The following is a 20,840-nucleotide window of genomic DNA, read 5'->3' on the forward strand; positions in this document are numbered from 1 at the left end:
GGAGCCATCAGCCCCATTGTTTTCCTTTAGGATTGGTTATCCTGCCTCTCTTATACAGATAGACATAAGAAAATTAAAAAATAAATTAACAAAAATCTATAAATAGTTCCAGGTCTGTTTGTTGACCCTTTTGAATGCTTTCCAATCAGATCTGGTGAAGTGCCACACACTGTCCACTGATTCTGATGTTTATTTTCAAACAACAGAAATATGGGTGAAGGGAGACAACGGACAGTGTGAGATGTGAAAAACAATAATAATGCATAATAATTATTCCACAGGGTGGGTGGTGGGGGAGGGAGGGACAAAAGAGGAGCTGATATCAAGGGCTCAAGCAGAAAGAATATGTTTCAAATATGATGATGGTGACATATGTGCAAATGTGTTTGATACAATTGATGTATGGACTGTTCTACAAACTTTGAGAGGCCCTATAAAATGATTTAGAAAAAGGAAGATCAAAAGAAAGAACATGCTCGGTGTACCTGAAACTGAAAGAACTAAGGAAAAAAATTCAAGCCTCGAGTTACAGTATTGAAATATTCTATGGGCAAAATATTGACTAACGTAGGAAGTATCAAAAATAGATGTGAATACTATACCACGTCTCTGACACAAAAATAATCAGTCAACATTCTACAGTTTCAGGAGGTATCACCTGAGTAAGAACTTGTGGTAATGAAGTCATTAAGCTGCACTGGAAGCATTGGTCAAAAACCAGGTTCAAAAATTGATATAATACTCTCTAAAATGGTTCAACAAGGTGATGGTTTCCTGGAAGTACTTATTCATCTATGCCAAGAAATTTGGCACATAACTCCTTGGCCAAAGTGACTAGAAGAGATCTATATTTGCACCCACTCTAAAGAAAGATCACCTGCAGAATACACACATGAGAGGACAATATAAAAAATATTGCTGCAAGTAAAATTTTGTGAACACCATCCAACAGGTGTAGTTGTGGATTGACAGGAAGCTACCAGAAGTTCAAGAGAGATTCAGAAGACTTGGAACAAGGAATATCATTGCTGATATCTGAAGGATCTTGGCTGAAAACAGCAAATACCAGAAAGATGTTTACTTGTGTTTTATTGAGTATGTCAAAGCATTCAGCTGTGCGGATCCTAACAATCTCTGGAGAGCCTTAAGAAGAATGGGCATTCCAGAACACTTCACTGTGTTCATGTGAAACTTGTAAAGCGATCACCAGGCAGTTGTGAGAACAAAACAATGGGTGTGCTCCCTGGTTTAAAATCAATAAAGTGGGCATCAGGGTTGTAGCCTCTCACCATATTTATTCAATCTTCATGCTGAGCAAATAAATTAGAGAAAATGAATTATATGAAGAAAAGCGAAGCATCAGAATTGGAGGAAGCCTTATTAACAACCTGGGATATGCAGAGAACACCACCACGCTTCCTGAAAGGGAAGAGGGCTTGAAACACTGCTGATGAGGATCAAAGATTGCAGCCTGCAGTATGGCTTACAACTCCATGTAAATAAAAAAAAAAAACCCACGATGAGACAAATAGGTAACAATGATAAAGGGAGAAAAGATTGAAGTTGTCAAAGATTTTTGTCTTATTTGGATTCACAATCAGTGCTCATGGCGGTAACAGTTAAGAGACAAAAGGACCTACTGCACTGGGTAAATGTGCTGCACAAGAACGATTTACATACAATGTTGAAAAGCAAGGATGTTACTTTGAGGACCAAGGTGCACCTGACCCACGCCAAGGTGTTTTCAATCACCTCATATGCATGTGAATGTTAGATATTAAATAAGAAAGACCAAAGTAGAAACCAGGCATTGGCATTCCAGACCTAGCAATGAATATTGAAAGTACCATGGATTTCCAAAAAGAAAAATAACATTGTCTTTGAAGAAGTAAGGCCAGAGTGTTCCTTAGGGGCAGGAATTTGGAAATTTTATCTTACAAATTTTCAGCATGTTGTCAAAAGAGACCAATCACTAGAGAAAGACATCATGCTTAAGAAAGCAGAGGGGCAGCAAAAGAGGGACAGCCACAGGACGGATTCACTTGGCAACATTGAACTCCAACACGGGAACAGTGTGAGCATGGCACGGGACCAGGCAGTGCGTCATTCTGTTTTGTAGAGGCTCACAGGGTAGCGAACGATAGCACCTAACAACAGCAAGAATGCATGGTGAGCAACATGAAAAAGCCTCCTTACTCTGGGAAGTGAGTAAATAGAAATTAACAATGAGGAATTCATACGTTCAGCATCCTAAGCTGCAGAGGCAGTACATTATTTAATATGCCCTTGTAACCAAAGCCTCTAACTCCCAAGCAAACCACTTTTCCCCAGAGTGGGTCTGGTAAGAAGGGAGAGAAAGAGTATTCAACAGATAGGATTCACCTGTGAGTAATTGCAAATAGGGTTCCCAGAAGTGGCATCTTGCTGTGTATTAACTGAGCCCTCGGACAAGCAGGAGGAGGGATCTCATTAGCAGCAATAACGGGGGATCACATCCTCTAGACCAGTGGTTCTCAACTTCCTAATGCCTGGATCTTAATACAGTTCCTCATGTTGTGGTGACCCCCAACCATAAAATTATTTTCGTTGCTACTTCATCACTGTAATTTTGCTACTGTTATGAACCCGGCAACCCCAAAGAGGTTCCGACCCACAGGTTGAGAACCGCTTCTGTAGATCCAAGCTCTACTGTGCAGCAAACCAGAATCAGCAGCAGAATGAGAAGTCAGAGCATGGGACAGAGTGCTGGACTCCCCAGCCCACCGAGCAGATGAAGATGAGGGTTTTGGTGCAGGAGGCTGGCTTGAAGAGTGGGGTGCCTTTAGGTGCTTAATTCAGGGCACTGTGTTTGCTCACCCTCAGCATTTGAGCTTTTGGATTCAGTTTTACAGCAGGATGGTGTGCCCCTTTGGGCATTTATTAGCAGACCAGAAACTCTGTAACATGCCCTGGTCAACAACTCCACTGAGCATTTCTCACTGGCATTGCAACTTGTTAGCCTCCTTAATAAGCCCTTTAATCATGAATTTTGTCTGTTTCTGTGTAACCATCACATGGATATTAGAACCTAGAGTTAAAGTAGAGAACATTAATTAAGATATTACACAAGGCAAGTCGTAGTGGTCAATAGTTTAAAAGGGTTACTTAATTAGAATATTATACACTAAAATAGGCAAAGGTCTTAGTAGCTTGAGCCACTTCCCCTCTCCTTTGTCTACAATCTACAATCTTGGTGATTTGTTCCATTCATCTAGTGAGGATATTATTTTGAAGCCTCAACCTGCCTTTCTCTGGAATTCAAAATTAGAAGTCCGACTTCTCGCACTTGTCCCAGATCTAAGCCATGCTTACCAATAGGATCTTATCAAAATTAAATTTAACGTTTTAATCACCAACATCCTCCACATTGGTCCTGAAATTGGACGAGATTGCGGTTGTGATTATAATTGCAACATTATTGAAAGCAGCCGTAGGATCAAAGAGGTTGCAAAATTCCCTTATATTTCTTGAATAGATGAGATATCACAGAATTTTCTCCCAGCATTTTAATACCTCTGTTTATTTTTGAAGTCGCAGAGCTGAAAGTATTCCTATCTTGGCAATATCAATGAAATGAGAAGAAAATGTGCAATGAAAAAAACACAAGAATATAAGAACTATTTTTGCAAAAGTATCTCAGCATGTGAATGTGCATGAATATGTATTTGTATGAACATTTTTACTTTTGTAACGCCATAAAAATGGATATAATATCAATGATATATTTACCTGAGTTCTCAGAGAAACCAATCTCAACAATCCTATTATATGTTTCTCTGATTTGTCCTATCTCATTTACTAGGACACATTCAAAAGTACTGCTATAAAAATCACAGAAATCTTTATCAAACCAAAGTATCAAAATGCAAACAAAGATATTATTTCTGAGCATATCCTTTATCTAGATCAGCAGTTCTCAACCTGTGGGTCGCAGCCCCTTTGGTGGTCGAATGACCCTTTCACAGGGGTCACCTAATTCATAACAGTAGCAAAATGACAGTGATGAAGTAGCAACAAAAATCATGTGATGGTTAAGAGGTCGCAACAACATGAGGAACTGTATGAAAGGGCTGCAGGTTAGGAAGGTTGAGAACCACCGCTCTAGATCAATACACTTCTGAAGACAGTGTCTATCTATCTAAGACTTCCCTGAGGAATTACGCAGGCTTCTTCTTGTTGTTTTACATGCTGTTCAGTCGGTTCCTACTCATAGTGACCCTGTGAACAACAGAATGAGACACTGTCTGGTCCGACACCATCCTCACAAATGTTTTGTTTGCGCCCATTGATGCCACCACTGTGTCCATCTATCTTCTCCAAGCACTTCCTCTTGTTTACTGTCTCTGGATGACTTTAGTAACCACTATGTCCTTCTTCAGGGATTGGACCCTCTTGAGATCCTGTCCAACCTATGTGAGAGGAAGTCTCAACGTGCTTGCCTCTAAGGAACATTCTGGCTGTACTTCTTTTCCTTAGGCAGACTTGTTTATTTTTATGGCAGTCCATAGAACTTTCAATATCCTTCTCAATGATTCAAATGCACCAATTCTTCTTTGGTCTTCCTTATTCAATGTCCAACGATCACAAGCATATGAGGTGATTGCATATACATACCATAGCTAGGAAGGGTGGAAGAAGTTAGTCCTCACAGTTACATCTCTGCTTTTCTACACTCGAAAGAGGTCTTAAGCAGTAGAATTATTCAATACAATGTGCCCGTTGATCTCCTGACTACTGCTTCCATGAGCATTGGTTATAGATCCTAGTAGGACAAAATTTTGATAATTTTAATCTTCTCACTAGCAATACGTTACCTTTTTTTTCTTCTTTTCACTGAGATGGAATCTATATTGAAGGCTGTACTCCTTGATCTTCATCAGCAAGTACTTCCAGTTCTCATTTTAAGCAAGCAAAGTTGTGTTATTTGCATATTGCAGGTTGTTCATAAGTCTTCCTCCAATACTGATTCTGCTTTTTTCCTGCGACATAATCCAGCTTCTCTGATGATTTTCTTAGCACAGAATGAATAAGTGTGGTGAGAGAATATAACGCTGACACACGGCTTTCTTGACTTTAAACTCTACAGTGCTTCCTTGTTCTGTTCTCACAACTGCCTCTCGATCCACGTGTAGTCCCACATGAGCACAATGAAGTGTTCTGGAATTCCTATTCTTCTCAAGGCTGTCCATAGTTCTGCACAGTCGAATGATCTACACAGTTGAATGTTATGATCCATACAGTAGAATGCATTGGCATTGTCAATAAAACACAACCAAACATATTTCTGATATTCTCTGCTGTCCCACAAGATCCATCTACAATCAGCAACGACATCCCTTGTTCCATATCCTCTTTGGTATGCAGTGTGATCTTCTGGCAGCTCCCTGTCAATGTACTGTGGCAAACAATATACTTCAGCAACATTTTACTTGTGTGTAATATTAATGGTATCGTTCTATCATTTGTGCAATCTATTGAGTCATCCACTTTTGGAATGGGCACAATATGGATTTCTTCCAGTCAGTTGGCCAAACAGCTGTCTTCCAAATATCTTGGCTCAGAGAAGTGAGGGCTGTAAGTGCTTTATCATCTTGTTGAAACACTTCAAATGATATTCTATTAATTCCTGGAGCCTTGTTTTGGCTAATACTTTCAGAGCAGCTTGGATTTCCTCCGTCCATGACAGTGGTCCAATGCTATTTCTTGAAAAGGTTCAGTTCTGTTTGGTAGAGTGACTTCCGTAAAATTTTAATTCTTGTTTTGATGCTTCTTGCATCATTCAAGATCTTTCCCATAGAATAGTGTAGAATTGCAACTCAAGGTCAAATTCTCTCATTTCTCCCAGTTTAAGATATGCTGAGTGTGTTCTGCCTTTGGGGCTTTATAACTGTAGATCTGTGTATATTTCAATATAATATTTCACTTTGTTTTCCGAAGCTGCCCCTGGCAATTTTCTGTTCAACCTTTTGACTTCAGCATTTCTTTCATTTTCCTTGGATACTCTATGATAGTGTCTGCTTGCAGCCCTGGTCCTTCTGACATCAGCAAGGATTTCCTTTGTTCTCCATCCTCTTCTGAATCTAGCCTACACCTCTGGCAGATCCCTGTCAATGGACTGCTGCAAGAGTTGGTGAACGAGCCTCAGTAAAAGCTAACTCATGTGATATCAATGATGATGTTCTTACTTGAGCCTTCTGTTGTGTCTCGTTTCTTTGAAATAGGTACAAATATAGGTATCTGGAAATCAGTGGACCGAGTAGCTTCTTCCAAATTTCTTGACCTAGATGAGCGAGTGCATATTTAAAGAAGTTTTTAAAAAATCAACTAAAAGTACATCAGAGAGGAGGTAAACTATTTGATGATTCCAGGGCATAGACGGAATTATATGAAAAACTGAGATGTAATTTCCATGATCCCTTACTGAGATGTAATTTCCACGATCCCTTACTGACTGATGATATCCCGATTGCACCTCCTAGCGACCCCATAGACCAGAGGAGAACAGCTCCACAGGACTGCACAGGCTGTAAATGTCGCATCTCTCCCCAGTAGTGGATTCAAACCAGCACCCTCAGAAATTAACCCAATATACCACTATGGAGATATGAAAGACATAGGCAATACAAACAAAAAAGTAAGATATAGATAAAAAAATAAAAATAAATGAAAATATGAGGGATTTTAAAAATTTAAATCATAAGTTAAAAGTTTGGACTTTATTATTAGTGTGAAAAGTAAGGCTTTAAAACATTTCATCCATGCCATTTGGTGTTCTTTGATGTATAAATCCGACAATTGGGAACCGGTTGCTGAGTCTATGAAAAATAAGATACAATAAAGCAGTTCATGTTTATATGAATGGAGACAAAAAGAATTAGGGAAAGCAACAACAATATCATCAAAATGTTTTCTGGATAGGGGTTTCTGGCTGAAGATTCCTCAAAGTGAACTAAAATGTGCACTAAACATGCCAAAACACCACCACTTTTTCTTTTTTAACTAAGAAGGAGAATAGAACCTGGTACAGAGAGGATGACAAGTAATGTAACACAGTAAAGTAAATAGCACCATTACGTTTGTTGGAAAAAAGATAAGGCAAAGAAGCATTGCAATATAGGATACCCTACTAGTTTCCATTACAGTATTGTAGGAACAAGAAAACCAAGCACTTCCCTTTAATCTCCAAGACTGTGGTAGAATTGACTGACTGCAGATGGAAATGTCTCCCCTGCCCTTTAAACTAAGTCTTTTGCTTTCTAATAAAATGTCACATAAATTCTTTTTCAGAGATTATTTCACGATGGGACCTGCAGCCTAGTGAATTGCATAATTATGAAATATGTGTCAAGTTGATTTTATTTTCCTCACATACATGTAAGAGTTGAGCAATGAATAGAGAAGTCTCAAAGAGAACTGATGCCGGGTTGGGGGTGGGGGGCTGGGGGGGTGCAGAGCTTAGGAATCAGGTGCATTTCAAAGCCGCCAGCTGCTCCCAGGGTGAGGGGTCCTCTGCTCTCTGGGCGAGCTGCAGTCTCCTTGACCCACAGCAGCAGCTCTGTCCTGTCCTAAGGGCACCTTATGAGTTAGAATCAACTCATGGGCAGCGAGCTTTTAGTTTTGTTTTGTTTTTGCTTTGAGAAGCTATTGAAAGTACCATGGACAGCCATAAGAAAGAACACAGCAGTGTAGGGAGTACGGTTAGAGCGCTCCTTCGAAGAACGGATGGTGAGCCTGCCTCATGGCCGATACTTTGGGCGCGCTATCTGGAGGGTCCAGCTCCTGGCAGAGGCCATCGTGCGGGTAGAGGATCAACAAAAACAGAGGAACGCTCTCGTTGAGATGGATGGACACTGGGCTGCATCAATGGATTCAAACATAGACATGATTGTCAGAACACACAAGACCAGATCGTGTGCTGTTTGTGGTATATTGAGTCATTATGAGTCAGAACTGGCTTGATAGCACCTAACGACAATTAATTTGATAATGCTGAAATATGTGCCAAGAACATTTTAGCTACTTTTAAACCTGGGTGAGGTGAGAAGAGCAAGACTCTACATATGGTAATTCCTGTTAATGCTTCAGTTTTGGGTTTTCTGCAGATGAAGGTTTGACAAGATTGGAGACAATGGCAGACCGTTCTTCCTGTATTTTTAACAGCCTTATACCAGATTAAGCAACGTGAATAATCATTCTTATAAAGTCCTTTTCTAGTATTTTCCCTGTCATCATCCCCAGACTTCTGAGAGGTTTGCTTGTCTTGCTATTTGTTTTGTTTTGCTTTATATATATATTTTTGAGAGGGGGTATCATTTTACTGCATTATGATTTGACTGGTTTAGATAGCCAACTCCAGTGGTGAGTAAGATATGGTGATAGGAACGATTTAGCTACATTTTTTACTTCCTTTCCTTTTGAAATAAGGATTGCCCATACTATGAGTCCAGTAACGTTACAACATTTTTCAAAACATTTGTCTTCCCATTGTTTTGTTCCATTGTTGCCTAAGAATATATATATATATATATATATTTTTTTTTTTTTTGGAAAAGGCAGCGGTTGTGTTAATAATGTACCCTCTGAGAAGAATGGAACTCTCAGCATACTTTTGACATTAGTGATTTTCTGCACTGTTTCCATCTGCAATTCTTTCCACTTGAATGCAGATTAAAAGATTGGAAGTTTGGGGGCAGGGGAGGAGGTGGATAAAAATTATTCTCTGAGGATATTTATTATACCAACAATGCAACTTAATGCATCTTTGATGCTGTGCAATTAGGTCTTCAAATTTCTTATAACTAGAAATGGTCTTCATCAGTGGGAATTACTGTAGATAATTTCAGTAAACTTGGGGATAATTTGGCTGGCTGGAAAGCCTAGACCAATATATAAAGCATTCAGTTTAGGGGAAAAATAGATGTGCTCTTCACATTAATCTTCTTCTTAACTACATTGGAAAATGCTAACTCATATAAAACCCAAAGAGAAAATCAATCATTCTTTTATGTTTTAAAATAAACATATATCATTGCAGTGTGGCAACTAGAAAAACAGCCCCCAAACGAATTTACTGAAATTTCACTTAAAATGCTTTCACGCGACACCTGTCTATCAGTTTGTGGCACTGGGCTAGCTGGCATGTGGCAGTGGTGCTGGAAGGAGTGTTACCTGGATTTCAAATACCAGCAGGGTCACCCAACATGAACAGGTTTCAACAGAGCTTCCGGTTTAAGAAGAGACTACAGAGAAGGACTCAACTGCGCATTTCATTTCGGAGGGATTAGTACTGAACCCCTCATACATAGCTGCAGTGCATTCTCAAATATAGTGCTGGAAGATGAGCCCCTTAGATCTTAGGGTACTGAAAATACAACCGAGAAAGAGCTTCTTTCACCAAGTAGGGGTGACCATAGTGATGGGAATGGAGTGGAACTGTCCGACCTTCACTTGCTGATAGGGCCTGGCCCAGAATGCGAAGAAACAGCTGCAAACAGCTATTAATAATCGCATGTGGGATACATGTACAAAGCACGCTCTTAGAAAATTGAAAGTCATCTAAAATGAAGTTGGAATGCAAAAAGATCAACATCTTGGGCATCAGTGAACTGAAATGGACCCATTTGGGCCTTTTTGAATCAGATAATCTATGATTTACTATTCTAGAAATGACAAATTCAAGAATAGTTTCCCATTTATCATCAAAAAGGACATTTAAAAATATATCTTGAAGTACATAGGTGACTAAATGATGCATCTGTTTACATATACAGGTTTAGCTCTGATATACTTTAAAAGTGAAATCCCTGTCAAATGATCTCCATCAAGTGACAGGAAATTTCTCAGCTAACCACTGAGCTTTGGATCATGGTGCATTTGATTTGTTCATTCTTTATGGAACATAAAACAGCACAGATGGTTACTAAATGCACTTGTAGCTATGTGCACTTTGTAAGTTACTGCTTGGACAATTTAAAAAATTAAACTAAATGTATCATGAATCACCTGATTTTTTTAATCAAATAATCATAAATATTCATATTTCAATATTATATGGAACTTTTTTAAAGTTAAAGAAATGTATCTATAGCATAAATAAACCAGATTTTAGTACTTAAAATGTATACTTTCAACACTAACATCACTGCCCCCTGGTGGAGTAGCGAGCTCCATGTGGAGCGGGTAGTCGTACAGTCAGAAGTAGAAACCGCTTGCTGTTCTACTGCGACCTGTAGCGCCCCACTGAGTTGGAATCCACTTGATGGCAATCAGTTTGGTATGAGTTTTAAACTATGGAACCTCAAATTATTTAAAAATATACATTCACTTTGAGTAGAAAGTCTTGATGAGTATTACTTTTCCAATGATTAATATGAACTCATGTGATTAATCTTCTGATTACATGTGCATCAATCTTAGCCATTCTCTATGGAACATGTAACCGTGTGGCTTTGAGTTTTCCTGATGTAAGAATGAAGTCCACAAAAGAATATAAGAGGGTAAGTCATGAAGCATTGCCAAAACTAATAGAAAGTTTAATTTCAAACAGAAATATTAAAGTATGAAGGTTTTGTTTGCACACTATGTTCTCTGTTTACATCTATACACTTCTGAAGCAGTGTTTTCATCTCTCTGATCCTACATTCAAGGAACCCTGTGTACCTTTGACTTACACCACCTCAACATGGCAGTTTTGAAATAGATAAATTGTGTTCCCTTGAATTATTCTTTGAGTGTTGAGAGCAAGGAAAATTTGAGGGGAAAGATCAGGGAGGTAGGGTGTATGAGATAAGGTTTCCCAAAGAAAATTTTATAAGACAGACATTGCTAACCTTTAAAAATTAACAGGTACATTGCACAGATAAACGTAGTCAGTTCAACCTTTTCTGCCTTATTCTCACCAATGTTGCTTTCAACTTTTAATGAACTTCTTCATGACATGCTCCTGTGATTATTGCATGGTCCTTATCAAAATCTAAAGATGACCCCTTTGGAACCTCCCCATAACAGTTACCATAACCTTCTGAGCATATCTTCCTGTAGATCTCCGTGGAAGATGTGGATCTGCATTTTATTTTGACTGGACATAATTTTTAAGGTACCCTAATGGTACTACACCATGGTGGCATAGTGCTTACCATTGGGCTGCTAACCCTAAGGTCAGCAGTTCAAAACCATTAGCTGTTCTGTTGGAGAATTACAGGCTTTTTTGGATTTATGGACTTGGAAACTCATAGAGGCTGTTCTACCCAGTCCTCTAGGGTCATGATTAGTCAGTATTGACTTGGAGTCGTGGGTTTGTGTTTCGGTGAGAAGATTAATACCTGTGTATTGCTGAGACAACTTGCCTGACACTCTCCACTAATGGCACAGTGTTGTTGTCAGGCGCAGTCAGGTCAGTTCTGAATCATAGTGACCCTGTGTATTACAGAAGAAAGCACTGCCCAGTCCTGTGCCATCCTCCTAACTGGTCTTATGTTTGAGCCCATTGTCAAAACCACTGTGTCAATTCATCTTGTTCAAGGTCTCCCTTTTTTTGCAGTCCTGCTACTTAACCAAGCATTATTTCCTTCTGCAGGGCATGGTCTCTACTGAACCCATGTCCGAATTATTTGAGAGAAGTCTCACCATCCTTGCCTCTAAGGAGCATTCTGGCTGTACTTTTCAAGATAGATTTGCTTGGCAGTCCATTTAACTTTCTATATTTTTCACCAGCACCATCATTCAAAGGCATCAGTTCTTCTGTCTCCCATATCCATTATCAAACTGTCACATGGACAACAGGCGATGAAAATACCATGGCTTGAGTCAGGTGTACCTTAGTCAACAAAGTAACATTGTTGATTTTCAAAACTTTAGAGGTCTTGTGCAGATTTCCGAATGCAATACTGCTTTTGACCTCTTGATTGCGGCTTCTAGGAGTATTGATTGTGAATCCAAGCCAAAAAAAAAAAAAGCTTGACCACTTCAATCTTTTGTCCATTTCTCACGATGCTACCTCCTGGTCCAGCTGTGAGGATAATTTGTGATCTTCATCAGCAGGGCTCCACATCCTCCTCACTTTCAGCAGCCACGGTTTTTTCTTGCGCATATTGCAGGTTATTAATAAGCCTTCTCCAATCCTGATGCCACCTTCTTTATACAGTCTAGCTTCTCTGACTATTCACTCAGTTTATAGATGAAATAAGTCTATCTCACCTGAATGTGGAGAACACCTCCGGATCAGATTTGACACATTTAACACTAATGACAGAACACCTGAAGAGCGTTGGGATGACTCCAGGAACATCGTACATGAAGAAAGCAAAGGGTCATTAAAATTTTAGGAAAGAAAGAAAAGATCAAAATGGATGTCACAAACTGATTGCAAAGACATATTTGAAATAAATCTGAGAATATCTGAGGTGAAACCCTCGCTGCTGTGCTGTGCCATCGAGTAGATTCCAACTTGATGCCACCCAGTACACAGCAGAGCAAAGCGCTCTACAGCCTGTTCCTTTGCCTCAGCCCATCAGGCAGTCTCTGTGTCGATCCATCTTGTTGAGGGTCTTCTGTTTTTCGCCACCCTTCCACTGGACCAAAAATAATGTTTTCTCCAGGGGCTGGTCTCCCCTGACAATACATCCAAAGTATGTATGAAGACAGTGTCTTTCCATCCTTGCCTCTAAGGAGCACTTTGGTCTTGTTTCTTCCAAGACAGTTGGGTTTATCCATTTAGCACAGAGTAATTTCAGTATACTTTTCCCCCACCATAATTCAAATATATTGATACTTCTTTGATCTTCCTTCTTCAATGTCCAACTTTCACCTGCATATAATGCAATGGAGAATACCAGGGCTTTGGTCAGAAGCACCTTAATCCCCAGTGTAACAGCCTTGCTCTTTAAAACTCTAAAGAGATCTTGTGGAGCAAATTTATCTAATGCAATAGGCCTTTTGATCTCTTGACTGCTGCTTCCAGAAGCATTGATTGTGGACCCAAGCAAGACAAAATCCTTGACAGCTTCAACCTTTTTTCTATTTATCATGATGCTACCAATTGGCCCTGTTGTGAGGATTTGGGTCTTCCTTACATTGAATTGTAATCCATATTGAAATCCTTGACTTCATCAGCAAGTGCTTCAAGTCCTCCTCACTTTCAGCAGGCAAAGTTGTGTCATCTGCATACTGCAGGTCATTAATATATCTTCAATGGAGGAAGGAACCCTAGTAGCAATGCTTTTTAAACTCTGCTTGTACATGCACAAAGTACCTGTAGCAGTGATCACCACAGAAACATGTTGCTTCTTAATTCACATGATCAAATTTAAGCAAAAATCTTATTATAAATTATACTTCATATAAAATGGACAAAAGTCAGTCAACTTAATGAATAAAATGCTTAATTAATTAAATTTTAGAGTCCATAGTTATGTCTTCTCATGAATATTAATGCTCTCTTAATTTAAATAAATATTTTTAAGACTGTAGAATACATTTTCCCCCTCAAAATTATTAGAGAGGTACTTTCGTTTCATATGTCACCATTCCATATATTAAAAATCACAAAAGTAAAACACAAAGGAAAACCAGTCCTTACAGTCTGATACTCACTTAGCATGGCGAATATCTGGCAGGGACCGCTCTAGAGCAATATTGTTGCTAACGAAAATGTTGAATCCATTCTCCCTGTAAGCTGAGTCATCATGGTCTTCGTCAGTGAGAGGGTACGGTTTTCCATGTTCACCCTTTCCTAGCAGGAGAAAGAGAATGGGATTAAGAGCTGCAAAGGCCCCCTCTGGCTCCCTGGGTTGTTCACACTATCACTCGCGCCTGCAAACACCAAGATTACAGATAATTCCAAGTCAACCCAGAGATGTCATAGAAGAAAGACTGGGAATGTAAACCACAATGCAAAACACTCACTGCCTTGCAGTAGATTTGTACCTTATAGCAACGCTATAGGACAGAATAGAACTGCCTCCGTGGGTTTCTGAAGCTATCCATTCCTATGGGGTCAGAAAGCCCATCTTTCTTCCATGGCGCTGCTGGTGAGTTCTAACAATTGGCTCTATGCGAACGGTTTTCCTAAAGCCCAATTCACATTCTAGCACATATCATAAAACATGAATGTGCCCTTCTTTAGTCACCTTTTCCATGCCTTAAAAAATGCTTTCATAGCAAAGTCTGCTTTGTGCAATGCAGTGAATTCTTTAGTATAACCCTTCTAGCCATAGCGTTTGTACTTCCACCATGAGACCTTTGTATTACTGCTGGATGAGGGAAGAAGGCAGGCGGAGATAGTGATTGGATTATATGATTTTGTTATGAGTGATTGCTAACAGTGTTCGTGGTAATTGCCATTCTGCTGGGTGTAGAATCAACCATCCCAGGAGTTGACGGTGGGTATCTAAGTACTGCCCAGGAAGAAGAGCCAGGCGCGGAGCATATCATTTGAACCCTGAGATCCGGGGGCACTCAACCTCTTTGATGCACAAGACTTCCTCCTGAGATACCAGAGGAGGGACTTAGGAGCGGCAGTCGTAGAACCACTCTTTTGTATATGAATATCACGTTTACTTATGAACTTTTGACACAAATTTCTATCTAATAAAATGTCCCATTTGAACTTTTCTTGAGCTTACATTGAGTTTAAAGGCCTAAACTTGGAAAATACACACACACACACACACACACACACACACGCACAAACATTCATCTTCTTAAATATTTTCAGCTCTCTTCCCTTGGAACTCAGTAAAATTTTGTAAACTTTTTTCCCCTCTAGCTATATTTTTGCCTTAATCATATTGCAAAAAATATTTTTGTTATTTTTTCTAATTGACACACATTAAAGCTATTGATTTCTGTTCTGCTTTTTTTCTTGACCAGTCATCTTGGTGTACTCATATTTTAACTCTCATGTATCATTTTCTAGTATATAATAATTTTAATTCAAAGAATATTTAATTGTATTTTGTTCATCAATCACTCATACAGTTTCCTTGTCTTATTCAATGATTAACATTAAATAACTTGATAGTCAAAAGGCTTTTATACTGATGTTGACTTTAAAGTGATATTAAGAGAAGCTGAATATTTGATATTTGTTCATTTGTGTTTATAATGAAAGATAATCTACCCAGTTCCCTGTAGCTAAAGGTTGTCTTTTCATGAATATTGTTATATATATACCATTTGATAGTTGCCACTGCATCTTTAAAAACTTACTTTTTTATTAAAAGAATTATATATTTTTTATTTTTATACTTGTTCTTCATTAGTAAAATTCAGTATTTTTGTGTGAAGAAATTTGGTTTCTGTATCATTGCTCCCTCTGATAAAAGAGAATTTGACACCCCTTGTCCCAACCCCGCTCCTTGCTCCCAGCTTCTCGCTTATGCTCCAGTGACGTTAACCTCAATCAAGCCTACAGCCAAGATCACACCGCTGGAGACTGGTAAAGGACTGCATGGCCAAACAGCAGTGGTAAAAAGGTCTCTAATTTCAAGGGAGACAAATAAAAATGTTGAGCATTTCAATTTGAACAGAAACAAAGATTCACTGACTGATTGGGTCTCACATAGTTTCTTGCTTTGATTGCTTAGAAGAAAATGTCAATTACTACTTTTCAAACTAAATGAGAAATTAATAAGTCAATGCAAAAGTTAATTCATACAATGGCTAGTTATTGAGAATTTACTATGTACTCAGTACTTACTTTTCAGTCTATCAACCAACTCGGTATTCAATAGTTCAAATCTCTCATCAACACCCCCTACTTTATATACATTTGACTCAACACACATAGTCACACAGTGGAAAGTACCACCCAAGCTTCAAAGAAGAGAATAGAAGAGAGACTACTAAGCCTTTCCATAATTAGCAATTAGTCATTGAATCTGCAGGATTTAAAAATGCAAATCTCTCTCCTATGTGTGACCAAAATCACTAGAAGAATGTATTTTGTCCTTATACATTTGTAATCTCTGGTATGTAATTGATTTTCTAGCAATTATATAAATTGTTATTATTAGAAAATTAGTAAAGCATACATAGTATCCTTTCTTCAAATTTGTATTTAAAAAATGCATATGCCCTTTGTAAATTTACTGGGAGAAAAATGAGGCTTTATACCTTGTAGAGGGTTACAGTCTTAGAAAGCCACCGGGGCAGTTCCTAAATGGTTGTCTATGAATCAGAATTAATTCAATTGCAGTGAGAGGGAGTTGTGTATACAGTATATATATCCATCCTGTTTATATCTACTTTGGATATTATCAGAAGAGATAAATCCTTGGGGAAAGTTATCATGCTTGGAGGAATAGCACAAAAGAAGAAGGCCCTACACAAGATGGATTAACAGTGACTGGAACAATGGGCTCCAGTATAAGAACAATTATGAGGATGGCACAGGACTGGGTGGTGTTTTGTTCTGTTGTACATAGGGTCTCCATGAATTGGAACCAACTTGATGGCACCTAACAACAACATATATATATGTATATGTATATGTATATATATACACACACACATACACAACTTTTTAATATGTTTTTACTGCTGAGCTTTAAGATTAAATAACTTTTAAAAAGGGAATAGAGGAAAGAACTAGGAGGTGAAGTGCATTTATAGAGGTCTAAATACAGGCATGTGCATATGTATATTTGCACATATATAAATATATTTATATATGATGATGGGGAAAGAGATCAATGTGCATATATTTATAGGTTTAATATTAAGGTAGAAGATGGACATTGGGCCTCCACTCAAGTACTCCCTCAATGAAAGAACACTTTGTTCTATTAAACTGGCATTCCATGATGCTCATCTTCCCAACACAATCTCCAAAGACAAAGTGAGTGCATAAGCAAATGTGGTGAAGAAAGTTGATGGTGCCCAGCTATCAAAAGATATAACACCCAGGGTCTTAAAGGTTTGAAGGTAAATAAGCAGCCATCTAGCTGAGAAGCAAGCCCACATGGAAAAAGCACACCAGCCTGTATGATCACAAGGTGTCTATAGGATCAGGTATCAGGCATCAAAGAACCAAAAAATCATATCACTGTGAATGAGGGGGGAGTACGGAAAACTGAAACCCATCTGTAGGCAATTGGACATCCCATTACAGAAGGGTTGCAGGGAAGAGATGAGCCAGTCAGGGTGCAGAATAGCACCAATGAAACACAACTTTCTTCTAGTTCTTTAATGCTTCCTCCCCACCACTATCATGATCCCAATTCTACCTTACAAATCTGGCTAGACCAGAGGATGTACTCTGGTACAGATAAGAGCTGGAAAGACAGGGAATCCAGGACAAATAAACCTCTCAGGACCAATAATGAGAGTAGTGATACCAGGAGGGTAAGAGGAAGGTGGGGGATAATGATCACAATCACAATGATCTACATATAACCACCTTCCTGGGGGACAGGCAATAGAAAAGTGGGTGAAGGGAGACATCAGACAGTGTAAGACATGAAATAATAATAATAATAATTTATAAATAATCAAAGGTTTTGGGGGAGAGAGAGGGAAAAATGAGGAGCTGATACCAAGGGCCCAAGTAGAAATAAAATGTTTTGAAAATGATGATAGAAACAAATGTCCAACTGTGCTTGACACAATGGATGTATGTATGGACTGTGATAAGAACTGTATGAGCTCCCAATAAAATGATTTAAAAATACAACAAACTAAAAAGATTAAACAACTTTTTTTTAAGACTACACATACAACTTTAAAGTTATAAATTCATTACAACAGCATTTAATCAAATGTAAAGCATTTTCTCTATATAGTTTAATTGTTATACTGATAAATCTCGAGACACAGCTTTTCAAATGAGTCGTTCTATAAAGTGACAAAACAACCTTGTGAATAACCAGTTCTATCACAGTAGAGTTTTCTTAATTGCAGTTCTGAAAGTGGGTTTTACAATTTTATATTCTATCAAACAGCTAAATGTTTATAAGGCAAACAATCGGAGCTCATCTTAAGAGTTAGGATGTATGTAGAGACTTAGGGTCTGTAACATCTCATATCATTTCACTTTTTGTTGTTTCTGAAAAATGAACAATTTTTATGAGGTGTGACACGTAGTCGGCTCAGCCTTATAGAGACCCTATTATAACAAAAAGGAGCCCTCTTTGGTGCTGTAGGCTAAGCGCTGGAATGCTGACTCAGTTTGAAAAAGATGTACAGCCTTGAAAACCCTGTATAGTCCAATAGACTATAAGTCCAAATAGACTCAATAACAAATGGTTACATACAAGAGCAGGACACACTGCCTGCTCCTGTGCCATCCCCACAAACCTTGCTATTTTTGAGCCCACTGCTTCAGTCACTGTGTCGATCCATCTCACTGAGGGTAGGGTCTTACTCCTTTGTGCTGGCCCTCCTCTTTACCACACATGCTGTCTAACTCAAAGGACCGGTCCCTCCTGATAATGTAGCTAAAGTATGTGAGACAGTATGTTGGCATCCTTCCTTCTAAGGGGCATTCTAATGTACTACTCCCCACATGGTTGGTATTATTTCAAGACGGATTTGTTTATTCTTTTTACAGTAAGTAATGTATTCAATATTTTTACCAAAACTATATTTCAAAGGAATATTGTTTTATTCCATTTTTACCCAGTTTTCTCATGCACATGAGGCAACTAAAAATCCAGGGCTTGGGTCAAACACACTTTAGTCCTCAAAGTGACATCTTTGTATTTTAACACTTTCACAGGGTCTTCTGAAGCAAATTTGTCCAAGGACTACACTGCTAAGAGTGTTGTTTGTGGATCTAAGTAAAGTAAAATGCTTGAAAACTTCACTCATTTCTCCATTTATCACAATTATGCTTCTTACTTCAGTTTAGTAGAATTGTTCTTGCATGTGATATTAATCATATGTCAAAATAAATTCTATGCTCTTTTGGATCGCATACCACGGAGTGGGGAAATATATTGATCTTTTGCCTTTGGGTAGCCAGGTAACTGCCTCCCAGAGTCTTTGGCAAAGATGAATGACCACTTCCAGATAGAGCCATCTGGTCCTGCCTTTCAGTTGACATCCTGTCAACTGCTAGAACCCTGGTTTTGCTCATCACAGCTGTGTAACCTGGATTGCTTCCTTCAGTAGAGTTGTTTCTTGACCATACGCTACTTCCTTGATGATTGACTGTTGACCAGTTCTTTTCGGTACTCTATGTACCTTCCTTCCACCTTCTCTTGGGAATTCTTTAATATTTCAACATGAGGCTTGATTTTTTTCCCCTTCAGTTCTTGTAGCTTGAGAAATACCAAGTGTATTCTTCCCTTTTGGTTCTCAAACTCCAGGTTTCTGCTTACCTCAGTATAGCCTTTACTTTCAAGTTGTCCTTTGAAATTTTCTGTTCAACACTTCACTTCATTACTGCTTCCTTTTAGCTGCTCTACGTTCTACAGCAAAGTCGAGTACCTCATGATATCCATTTGGTCTTTTTTTTGTCCTTTTTTCTTTTTAATGATTGTGTCTTCATGTATGATATCTTTATCATTTTACGATGTGGCAGGTCTTTGGTCAATAGTGTGCAATATGTCTTATTCTTGAGATGGGGTCAGTATTCAGGAGAGATATATTCAGTTTTGTACTTTGAGTCTTGCAGGCTTGTTTTAATTTTGTTTAGCTTCAACTTGAACTTTCATTGATGGTGCGTTCTACTGTTGACCCAGGCCTTGATTGGAATGATGACATTAAGCTCACCAATTATCTTTTTACACAGATGTAGCCAATCTGAATAAAAACCAATTTAATGAACAACTTGGCTGTCCATCTGGATATATCCACACATACAGTTGCTATGTCTATGTTTAAAACGTCTCCAATGATAAGGTTGACTTTCCAAATTTTATCAAGTAACCTATGGTGTGGTTTCAATAACCAAGCCCATAACTGACAAACTAATGATGGAAAAGACAACAAAATAAGCAAAATAGTTTAAAATTTCCAAACTCAACAAAAAATACATGGAAAACATATTATTCCATTATGCATAGATTGGTTATTAGTCTACAAATATGCCTATGTTTAGCAATTTTAGTAGTACTAACATGACAATCCTCCTGTTGTGAACTGCCGTCCAGTCAGCCCCCAGCTCATAATGACACTACATAGTAGTGTAGATTGCTCGATAGGGATTATTTAGGTGGAATCTTTATGATTATCAATGGTAAATTTAAACTATGGTCCTTTGCTTTAAATATGAGGGAAAATACCATATTTGTATGGAAAATCATGGCTTCAATGAGATATCTAAAGAATAAAAATATAAAAATTAAATAGGTATTTAAAATATTTTCTGTGATGATATTTTGCACTTAAAGTTGCTATGAGTCAGAACTGACTCGATGGCCCCTAACTGCATCAAATACATGACTGAAATGGAGAACACATACTGAAAACATAATACACCTTAATTTTCTCAGTATCACCTTCACAGGTCACTTAGTATTTAATTTTTACCTGAAATACTATTTTATTCAGTACAAAACTGAAGATTGATATGTCTGTGAATATATAATATATTTACTAGTTATTTATACTTTGCTGGTAGGATATTTTTAAATGTTTATTTTTATGACCAATATATTGAGTTACAAATATACTTTAATTATGAAAGTTAGGAGATAATCTATAAAATATCTTTCCCCAAGATATTTTAAATGTTTACTTTTTTTTTTTTAACATTTTATTAGTGGCTCATACAAGTGTTATCGCAATCCATACACACATCAATTGTGTAAAGCGCATTTGTACATCATTCTCAAAACATTTTCTCTCCACTTAAACCC

General features: G+C 38.1%; 1 protein-coding gene across 2 annotated transcripts in view; it reads right to left on the minus strand.

Annotated features, from left to right (window-relative positions):
* The window catches only part of GALNTL6 (polypeptide N-acetylgalactosaminyltransferase like 6), a 1,306,147-nt gene that overhangs the window by 814,304 nt on the left and 471,003 nt on the right, over positions 1-20,840 (minus strand). For both annotated transcript variants that reach the window (XM_045286961.1, XM_004696123.2), the window contains one exon: positions 13,630-13,768. In XM_045286961.1, the coding sequence (XP_045142896.1) occupies positions 13,630-13,768 (139 nt within the window). The remainder of the gene's footprint in view (positions 1-13,629; positions 13,769-20,840) is intronic.

The sequence above is a fragment of the Echinops telfairi genome, unplaced genomic scaffold, assembly GCF_000313985.2.
Source record: "Echinops telfairi isolate 266 unplaced genomic scaffold, ASM31398v2 ScPeMD7_9;HRSCAF=40, whole genome shotgun sequence".
Classification (NCBI taxonomy): domain Eukaryota; kingdom Metazoa; phylum Chordata; class Mammalia; order Afrosoricida; family Tenrecidae; genus Echinops; species Echinops telfairi.